This window comes from Chionomys nivalis, chromosome 1, assembly GCF_950005125.1.
Source record: "Chionomys nivalis chromosome 1, mChiNiv1.1, whole genome shotgun sequence".
Taxonomy (NCBI): domain Eukaryota; kingdom Metazoa; phylum Chordata; class Mammalia; order Rodentia; family Cricetidae; genus Chionomys; species Chionomys nivalis.
The window spans coordinates 95,520,180-95,530,729 of NC_080086.1; the positions used below are offsets into that span (position 1 = coordinate 95,520,180).

At 52.1% G+C, this 10,550-nt stretch overlaps 1 protein-coding gene across 1 annotated transcript; it reads left to right on the forward strand.

The window, feature by feature from the left end:
- Positions 1 to 226: 226 nt before the first annotated feature.
- Positions 227 to 6,446, forward strand: Osr1 (odd-skipped related transcription factor 1). Its single transcript, XM_057777353.1, has 3 exons — positions 227 to 494; positions 4,775 to 5,477; positions 6,197 to 6,446. The coding sequence occupies exons 2-3, from the start codon at positions 4,813 to 4,815 to the stop codon at positions 6,330 to 6,332; spliced, it is 801 nt and encodes a 266-aa protein (XP_057633336.1). The 5' UTR covers positions 227 to 494; positions 4,775 to 4,812; the 3' UTR covers positions 6,333 to 6,446.
- The last annotated feature ends 4,104 nt before the right edge of the window (positions 6,447 to 10,550 follow it).

The window sequence follows — 10,550 nt, forward strand, 5'->3', positions numbered from 1 at the left end:
GACTGTCGGGGAGTGGACACCGGTCGGGAGAAGCAGAGGCCAAGCTAGCAAGACTGCCAAAGTCGGCTGCCCGGGTCAGCAGAACTTTGTTTCTCAGTGCGCAGGCGCAGGCAGAGTTGGGGGGCAGGGGAAGGAGGGGAGGAATCGCGAGGCAAGGGGCGGGAGGGGTAGGGGGTGGTGGATTAAAATAAGTAGGCGGCTCGGTGCTAAGGGGTGAGTGAGACGTAGCTCGGCCTCTCCCGAGCAAGTTCTCACCGGCTTGGGTTCAGACCCAGAAAGAGAACCAGGAGTGAAGCTCACCAGTCCCCGGCGGGCAGGACTCCGGGGCTGCGGAGCGCTCCCGCCTGTGGGGCGCTTGGAGTCCCTGCGGCTAGAGACGCGTCAGGACTCCAGTTCGCCAAGGGTGCCAGTGGGCTCCTGTGTCTCTGGTTCCTAGAGTCCGGCGCAGCGAGCCTCAGAGACGCGCTCAGCTGGGGGGACCGCGGCAGAACAAGGTAACTGCAGCCTTGGGGAGCCTGGGCTCAGTGAGGCGAAGGCGGGCAAGACTCCTGGTTCCTTGTTGTAGCCGGTGCCTGCTCTTTTCAGTGTCCCCAAAGGAAGTTCTTGCCAAAGGCAGGCTGCAGGATCTTGGTGAAAGTGAGAGCTGTTGCAGCGTAGGGTTGATGGGGATGCTCCTTCAAGGACTTTTGGCTCTGCGCCCTTGTTGGCCGCTGACCTCCATGGAAAGGTGGGGACAGAGGGGTCTGGACCATTGAAGCCAGAAGAGTTTGGCTAGGCAGAGTTCAGGTAAGGTGACCACAGATTTTGTAAGGCAGTCTGCGGGCTCCCTTTAAGAAACCAGAGCAACTTCAGAGAGCACAAACTTTTTTTTGTAGGATGCGCTTTTAATTCAGACTGGCCTGCCTTAGCTGAAGAAGAGGGGAGAGGGTGTGGATGGTCATAATCCAAGCCTACAGCACCCGGGACAGGTGCATTGCCCCAACCCTGTTGCGCTTAAATTCGAGTTGGTCTTTTGAGGAGTTGTTCTTCAGACAGGAAGCCCTCAATCCCCAGGACCACAAGGCTGCTGCCTGTCTGAATCCTGCCTCACACTTGGGCGCTGTGGTTGGGATGATCTCTATTGGAGGGTTTCTGTGTGTCCTTAGGCCTGCAGCTCTTAACCTTCGTTTGTCTCTGGTATGGGGAAGCTTGCTGGGGGCACAAATGAACATTGTTTTCTAACTGGAGACCAAACAGAATCATTATGAATTTGCAGATGTCTCTAGGGTGGAGATTTTTTTTTTTTTTGGTAGTCGCCTAAGCCAGGGTTAAGTGGGAAAGATGGGAACCTGAAAAGAGAAAGAAATTGAGGGCAGCTGTTTGCTGAATGAATCTTACTTTCTACCAGCAGCCCTGATAAGAATAAAAATTCTCCTGCGCAGCCCTTTCTCGGCAGAGCACAAATCCAAGCCGGGTGGGCTCCGGAACAGAGTTTAGCTGCAAGGGTTTCTTTGTCGCAAAACTCCGATGAATTTCATCCATGATGAAACCTGCAAGTTGGCTCTTTGAAGAGAACCACGTGCAAAGCTATCCTCCTGGTTTCACGGCCTCGCAGGGATGAAGTGGGCTGACTGACGGGGATGGGGCAACCAACGACAACTGACAACTGGTGGGTAGATGGTCTATCCCAGACTCTCTCCAAAGTAATTGTGATTTCATTAAGATTGGGAAGCCGACTCCTGGAGACACAGCGGGCATCCCAGTATAGCAGAATGGCGAATGAAAGTGGATTCGTTCGATCTCGTTTGTTGGAAAAAATGTAGCCAAAGTATCTGGTGCTGGTCAATCCTCTGGATTTGGATCCCAAAGCCTGTCACCATTCAATTGGGGATTTTATGTCAAGGATGATTTTTTTTTTTGCGGGCGGGGGGGGGGTGCCGATGGGCTTCTTCAGGCACAAGCTCGTGGGGTTTGTTCTGTCCTCATTAATGCAAGCAGTTAACTCGCTCACGCTCAATTAGCCACGAATAAACCACTTTAATAGACTGCACACTTCATTAATGCCCTGCACAAGGCTGGCGGCAGACACGGGATTGGCGTTCCACTGCAACAGGGACGTGAATGACTGTGTCGCGCAGGGACCCCTGCTCTGAGGCTCGAATTGAGTTCACTGCAGCGAGTCGGGACACCTATTAGTGCTTCCCAAGTCTCCCGTCTTGAGTCGCCAGGCCTGAGCTCCACGTGGAGTGGATGCTGGGCCTTAGAATAGGTGGTCCCTGTCGGGTTAAGAGATGAAAAGCTCAGGTTGGAGTCTGGGAGGAGGAGTGGGGAGCACTGGAGTTGGGGAGGCCCGATGTTGATGTTTGCTCATCTTTTCTCGCTGCGGAGGCATATCTACAACTGTGTTTTTTTTTTTTTTTTCTGAACCAATAGCCTGAAACCAGATCTTCCATTCGGGTCCATTTGTAGTACTGGTGTAAAGAGCCACGTTTCGAACGAAATTGGTCCGCGGGGGGGAAAGAGTGGATGGCATAACCCCTGGAATCTCAAGCCTCAGAAAGCTAGAGAAAGTAAACTGCTTGGTCCGCTGAGAAAAATAAATGGAGTGTTGGAGGAAATAAGATTAGGCAGAGAGGCTGCAAGTACCACCCCTGCAGGATCCCAAGGCCTCTCCAGTCTTTTTTGGCTCCTCAGAGGAAGTAAGAAAAAAGTCAGGCAAAAGTTCTGCCACCGTCACTCCTTGACTTCCCACAGGCCTAGCAGGAGAGGAGCCACTGTGGACTCCCCTTTGCCCAGGCTTTCTCCTATAGAGCCTAATATAGGGATCTAGTTTCCAGTGCCTGGAAGGGGTGACAAATCTAAGAGCATTCAACTAGCCTAAGCCCCATAGACTTTTGAAGTTGGTGGCTGCCTCCCTCTCCAGTCCAAATGGGTCCCCAGCTTCCTCTTCAGTCCAAAGGTACTTTGCTTTGTCCTTGTCCAAGATCTCCTCCTAGGTGGCCCCTCATTTGGCTGGCACAGGTTTTGTGAGCTGAGTAGTAGAGAAGGCTGGGGCAGGCTATCACACTAGCTAACCAGGTTGGATGACAGCAAATTTGTGCTTTCCTTATCTGGGAGGCCAAATTAATTGCAGGCAGATTTCAGCCAGCCTGCTCTCATGTTTGGGGCACTCATCACCCCCAGCAATATATCTTTCTTTGGATCTAGCTGTACCACCCGTCACCTTTTTAGCAATCTGCTAAAGTGCCCTGGGTGATGTGTCCTCCGGTAACCCCCCCTTCCCCCAATAAAAAAGGTTCTGAGCATCTCTGAACTAGCCAGGCATTTTTAGAGCCCCAGGCGGAGAAAGGAAATTGACTCCATCCTCTCTGTCTAGCCTTTAGGGTTGAGACCTGCACGGGTGAGTCCGAGCTGTGAAGATAGAGGCAAAAAAGTAGCTGGTACATCCCAGAGTAGAGATTGGAGAAAGAGAGGCATGGGGTCAAGGAAGAAATCAGTAGCCAGAGGCTGGCACTGGGAAAGGGGAAGGACTTTACAAACATTCTGCTCTGAGGAGGACTTGAGCATTGCCATTGAACCCCAACCTCAGAGGCTTCCCAAGGGTCCCTAGTGTTTGTATTTTCCCTACTCCCCCCACTTCCACTATATAGACCCAAATTAGAAATATCTGGAGGGACAAAAGATGAAAGGTATCTCTGCAGAGCCCCCACTTTCCACGCATACTGAGGAACTTGACCAAAGTGGCTAGAAGATGACAACTCTGGAGCCCCTGGTCACTTTGGTATGGCAACAACCATATTCAAGAACCCTAATCTTGCATTTGGAGAGTAAACAGAACACAGCAGTGAAGGGCTGGCATTAGTGCTCCTACCAACACACAATGACCTTGCCCAAGGTTTTCATAATATGTAAGAAGCCTGAACCCCCAGAAAAAAACAGCTCCCCTGGGGGAGGACACATGAGCTCCCTCATACGGAATTGCAATTGTTTGACTGAACAAATGAACAGACCATGAGTGTCAGTACCTTTCTTGAAATGAGGGTCACCACCAAAGGTCAGAGAGTCAGTCTGTAAGCAGCTACCGAGAAGACAGAGTCCACGGGGCTCACCAGTTGTACGGTACATAGCAAATTTAGGTCCAAATGAGAGCTTTAAAGATCATGGCGGGATTCTTTTGGCTTCTGAAAACCACGCCAGTTACCCCCAAACCTTAACAGGCAGGAGTTGGATGGTATGTCTGTCTGAAGGCGCCTGCATTTTGTACAGGGTTGTCCCATAAAACACTGGCTGTTCCACTCTGCTTCCTGACCTTCTTGTTTGATGCCTCCTCAGAACATGTGAACTGAGTGTGTAAGTGTGCCCCCCCACCCCAGATCCTGTTATTGTTGCAGGACCGTGTAACACTGTGTGGCCCAGGTTTGCCTGGGTGTGGATATCGGTGTCGGCATGCCATGCTTGTATTCCTATGTGTGCATCTTTCAAAGCTGACAGCAGGCATTTAACTTGGTTGTGTCTGTATTTGAGGACTTAGTTTTCCATTGATGGCTGGGTCAACAATATGTGTCTTTGCCAGATACCATTTGGAGGGGACTTGACCATCACAGAGAATTCTGGCCGGACAACCCTTCAATATCTTACATTCTCATCTGTTTTGAGAGGGCAGTGGGGTTCATGGGTGGGGTCTTCGATTCCGACCTCTGCCTGCCCTAAGGGAAGGAGAGTGTGTGTATAACCGGACTGGAATTCTGAATATCTCTTTGGCTCTCTCTCCCCATCCTTCTTCCTGTCTTTGCAGATCAATAATTGAAACCATTGCCGCTACCAGCTACAGAAATGGGCAGCAAAACCTTGCCAGCACCGGTGCCCATCCACCCATCCCTGCAGCTCACCAATTACTCTTTCCTTCAGGCAGTGAATGGCCTGCCCACAGTCCCTTCGGACCACCTGCCCAACCTGTACGGCTTCAGTGCTCTGCACGCTGTACATCTCCACCAATGGACCCTGGGCTACCCAGCCATGCACTTGCCACGTTCCTCTTTTTCTAAAGTGCCAGGTGCGGTATCCAGCCTGATGGATGCTCGCTTCCAGCTGCCCGCCTTTCCCTGGTTTCCTCACGTCATCCACCCGAAGCCAGAGATCACCGCGGGAGGCAGCGGTGTGGCGCTTAAGACCAAGCCGCGCTTTGATTTCGCTAACCTGGCCTTGGCTGCCACACAAGAAGATCCCTCCAAGCTTGGCCGAGGGGAGGGCCCTGGCTCCCCCGCTGGTGGGCTGGGCGCCCTCCTGGATGTGACCAAGCTATCCCCAGAAAAGAAGCCAACGAGGGGACGCCTGCCTTCCAAGACTAAGAAGGAATTCGTCTGCAAGTTCTGTGGCCGTCACTTCACTAAGTCCTATAACCTACTCATTCACGAGCGGACGCACACAGATGAGCGGCCATACACCTGTGACATCTGCCACAAAGCCTTCCGGAGGCAAGACCACCTACGGGACCACAGGTGCGGCACTATAGCGTTGCGGGTGGCCACCAGAGGGGTCTGTTTTGGCTGCTCTGGCCTGATGCGTTCCTCCCCTGCCCCCGTTAAGGTTCCTATGAGTCCCTGGTGGCTGTTAAGCATTCCCTTACCTCTGAGAATTCTCTTCAAACCAGGCACTAGCCACCCCTCCCCGTCCCTCCCGCCCCGCTCCAGGATAGGTTTTAGAACGTGGGGGAAAAATACGGTGACGACTAGGACCTGAGATCAGTTCTTCGCAAGGTTGGGTCTCTTTGCCTCCTTTCTTAGTTACCACAATGACCAAGAGATTTGGGAAGGAGCACTTGGAATTGGAACTCAGAACGTTTTAGTTTTACTTAATTTTACGCATTTCTAGTTTTCAAGAATCTCTTGGGCTAGTGCTGACTGCTCCGACAGGGCAGATCTAGAAACTGTCTGACCCCTGGTTTGTTGACTGACCTCCAGTATTGACTCAGCCTTTAGAAGGAGGTCGTCCCCACTTATCAGCCTCAGGAAGGCAGGTGGTCTATCTGTCGAATCTGTTTACGAAACCAAAGCTCCCCTCCACCTTCTCACTCTTACCCACAGTCTAGGCCGGCCTGTTGCCGATCTCTCCTTTGCCCCCTTTGTCTGGACCCACAACACCTTAACGTCAGTGGGCGGGGACCTCGTACACGCATTCATAAACAACATTGCATGATGTTGTCTGTCTCTACCCGTAGATATATTCACTCCAAAGAGAAGCCTTTCAAGTGTCAAGAGTGCGGAAAAGGATTCTGTCAGTCCCGGACTCTCGCTGTCCACAAGACTCTACACTCACAAGTGAAGGAGCTCAAAACCTCCAAGATCAAATGCTAAAGAAACAGAGCCTGCGGGGCACCAGCACCCTGGGACGAGCTGCTGCCTTCTTTTCCAGAGGGACCCAAGCTGGAGGCGACTCTGCGGGGCAGCGGGAGGGGCTTTGGGAATCTTTCTTTCACACCACAATGTCCCTTGGGTCCGTAGCGCTTGCGGCGCTCCTGAGCCTTGCCCGGGGCCGTGACTCCTACAGCCTGGGCGGCTCCCCCAGGACGCGGCTAAACTCTTGGCCAAAAGGCGGTACTTAACTCACGTGGCGGAAGGGAAACTGCATTTTTTTTTTAAAAAAAAGAAGAAGAAGAAAAAGAAGAAAGGAAAAAAGGGAACGAAAACTCCGCCTAGCCGCAGTGGCGCCTTTCCCAGAAGTATTACTTTTTCTATTGTTATTTTATACGTTTTCTTTATTTTTTCCCCCTTTTGACCATATAAGCTTGTAAAGTCTTGACTGCGGAGAGGGGGAAAAGAAAAGATCTGCGCGCCCTGGCAATTTCCAGTCCCTCCTCCCTTTCCTATCCCCACTTGGGAAGCCTGCGAAAGTGTAATCCTTGTATCTGCTTCTGTCACCGGCCCCAGGGGCTCCTGGCTCCCTGCGACTCCTGGGCGCTCAGGCTGCGCCGCTGACCTCCCGCTCCGGGCGCGGAAACCGGACTAAGGACCAGGCATCCCGGGCTGGCGGGACCGAGCCTCCGCTCCCCTGCTCCATCGCTGAGCGCGAGCGAGCAGCCGGCCAGGAGCCGGGCGTTGTTATTGCGACTGGCACTTTATGCTGACCATCGGTAACGGACATTTATCACTGGAGTTTTTTTTTTTTTAACTATTAAATAAACGGTTATTTTACAGGCATGACAGAATGGATACTTTCCTCTCTGGCCGCGAGGGGGGAAAAAGTTCTTTTATTTAGAGAGGAACAGATTTCTCTGTTCAGTTTCCACCTGTCAACTTTTCTCACCTCGTCCAGTTAGGATGGGGTGGTGGAGGAAGCCCTGCTTCTGTGGTGTTGGTTGATCTCCGTATTTATGTAATCAGGGCCCGGGTCTCCTAACTCCTCAAATCCGAAAAGCTGTGGGTTGTTGCAAAGGAGGGTCTGCTGCCCTCCCATTAAGCCTTGAGAAATCCCAGCCTCTCCGAGTGCAGGGGTCACGCGGGAGGGCCCAGGAGGGAACCGAGTTGTCTCGCCTCCCCCTCTACCCCGCCCCCCTGCACGCACACCAGTCTCCCCTCCCCCCATCTTTCCTACCGGCCCTTGGCTTTTGTTTTGGGGTGAGATCTTCCTTCAGCGGGCCTCAAAGCTGTACCTGTTTGTCCTCTGGCCCGGATCCTCAGCACGCGTCTGCAATACGCTATCCCCAGTCTTCCTGAATCCCTCAGTCGATACCCTTCCCTGTTTCCTTTAGGAACCTCTTACTCCCAGTTCTCCCCTTGGAGCTTGTCCCCCTACACGAATCACAGTCCCAAACCCATGACTATTCTTAATTCCTCGCAATTTGGAAATCTTGTAAGGGATGGTGGGAGCGGACGCCCTGGAAAGGCAAACTGAACCTACCCTTAGGCGTTTAGGTTTCCCACAACTAGAAGTCTGGCGGCTGGGGCTCTTCAACTTGGCGGCGGGGCCGGACTCCCCCTTAGCTCCAGCACCCAGACTGCGGACCGCGCAGACGGTGGCGCCCTTGGCCTTTCCCAAACCAAGTTTAGTTTTCCCTTGGTACGATGTAGGGGTGAGGACCACTGGGCTATGCTTCCCTTCATCAATGACCCAAACACTAGCCTCAAGCAGGATCCTGAGGACCAAGAAAGCTAGTTTGGATTGCGGTAGTTAAAACACTCTCGCCTTTCCTGGCCAGTCTTGCCCCAACCTCTTCTGGGAATTCTATCAAGCCCGGTGGAAGTTAGAGACCTTTGCTTCCCAGGAGCCCAATTTAGAGTTGGGGCCTCAGCCTGGCCAGTACGTGTGAGCACTGTCTGCCGAGTTGGAGGCCGTGCTGCCCCCTGCTGGATAGACCTGGATGGACGACCCAGGATTGGGGTACTTCCATGTGCATTTCCACACAAGAAAGGTCGCCACAGTACCTATCCGTTATTTAGCAGTGTATGTAAGGTGTGTCTCCCTCAAAGACTTCTTGAATGATCTCACGATCCATCTGCCAGTAAGTAGTGTGCCAGGTCATGGGTATTGGTCTGTGGGATTTCCCCTTGACTAGAAAATGTTCACTGTCTTCTATCAGGGTGTACAAGAACAAGGCCCCAAAGTGAACGAAGCCTCTCTCCAAGAGTCTTGGGGCCTCTGTCTGGGTTCATGGAAGGGCTATCGATTTGAAGTGTTGGAACTCAGATTAGGACGTGAGATGGTCGACATCACAGTTTATGGTAAGACAATTTAGAGTGAGAGTGACAGTGAAGAGAGGGAGAGAGAGAGAAGAGAGCAAGAGCACACTTTGAGCACTTTCTGAAACCTTAAGAGGCATCTTCACTTTTTTCTGGAATTCCGTTCCCCCCAGCCCTGACTGCCACAGCTGTCCCCTCACTCCTTTCAGGACACTCAGAACCTCTGCAGTTAGCCAGGCCCCCGGGACATCATTAATGCTGTGGAATGTTCCAGAAGGTTTGCTTGGGATGTTTTCCTTTTTGGCACATTCTGTTTCTGGCATGGTGAATCCCAAGCCCCACCCTGGGTCCAGAGGCTGAGAGACTTTCAATATCAAACATGCATCCTCAGAAGAATGAACTCCCTGGGGCAGAAGTTTTAGCATGGTGTAAGGGAATGGGGCACCAGTCTAGACAAAAATGTCCAGACTACTGAGGATACCACATGTTGCTCTCATGGTGTGAAACCAGAGCCCAGTTTTTAGTAACATTTGCTCCAAGGAATGGCAAGATTATGCAGTGCCAAGGATTGTAGGTGATCACCCAACAGGCTTCAATTCTGGAAGGATGTGACTGGGGACAGTTTCTGCTATGGTACCCAGTATGCCTTTTGCACGCATGCACGCACACGCGTGCACGCGCGCGCGCACACACACACGAGATGGGGGGGATGACAAACAGACAGACATGGGATAGCTTTTTCTTGCCTGCTTCAACTCGTCTCCTATACTTATAGAAAACTTCCTCTCTTCTCCTGGTTCCAATCCCCACCAAAGTAAGCTCTTCAATCTTTCCTTCCTCCTGCCTTGCCTCCACTCTGCCCTGTGCCTAACATGACCCGAGGTGAGTGCTGGGTTGATTTGCAGGTCTTGTGTGGGAAGTAATGCAGTTACCAGGCCTTGGGTGATCAACTTGGAGGGTAGAAACCTTGGGAGATCTTTGGTACAGCTTGGAGTTCCTAACTAGAAAGAGATCAGAAGCATCCTTGGAGACAGAACAGTTTTCAAGGATTCCTTAAGAGGAAGAAGTTTAGGTTCCTCCAGTTTCCAGAACTTTGGAGTTTGCAGCACTATAGAAAGCCTTTTCCTAGCCGCTGAGTTTTCTGTTCTAGGACTAACTAGAAGATACGGAGATTCTTGGAGTCACCCCAGTTTCAAGAATGCAAGACCAGTGATGTTAAAAAAATCCTCTAGAATTGGCCTGTCTCAAAGATGCGCTCCTTCCACCTTCCAAGGCATTAGGTCGTTGTGAAGTCACTGTCTCCTCTTTTAGGCACAATAACATCACATCGGCCTCTTGTCAGAACCCAAAGGTACCATAACATCTACGACTGCAACGCATTAACCATAGCTTTATGGAACCACAGACCGGTTCTGCCTGGAGCAGCGATGCCCCCAAAATAGTGCCCTCCGGGGGCGCCACGAATAGTTCGGTTCCCACCAAAGTGAGCCTTAGACTGAAGCACTGGCAGGTGCCCTGTGTGTGAGGAGCAGTGGCGGTTACAATTCTCATAGCGATTCCGTGGTGGTGGTTTAAGCAATCTCAGACCACACAGGGCTCCAAAGCCAACTACCGCTGTGCACCCGCCCAGTCCACGCAGACCACGCCCAACTTGCCGGCCTTCCCCCTCCCACCGCACAAGCTCTGTGCGCGCAGGCGCAAGAGGAACTCTCCAGCCTCTGCGAAGGCAGTTGAAACACTGTGCCCAGCCTAGGGAGGTTGTGGTAGTTGCTGCTGCATTTGGTGTTCCATCTTCAGGGATGGGGCGGGACCTTGCATCGGTATCCCGCCATAATCCTCTGCACTAGAGGTGCACGTTTAGTTCGTCGTTAATGCAGCATGCAGACTGTTGAGACC

Excerpts from the sequence above, each read along its gene's own strand:
- Osr1 (XM_057777353.1), top strand. The coding sequence starts at position 4,813 with ATGGGCAGCAAAACCTTGCCAGCACCGGTGCCCATCCACCCATCCCTG. Across the intron at positions 5,478-6,196 it reads GACCACCTACGGGACCACAG|ATATATTCACTCCAAAGAGA; the intron begins GTGCGGCACTAT and ends CTCTACCCGTAG.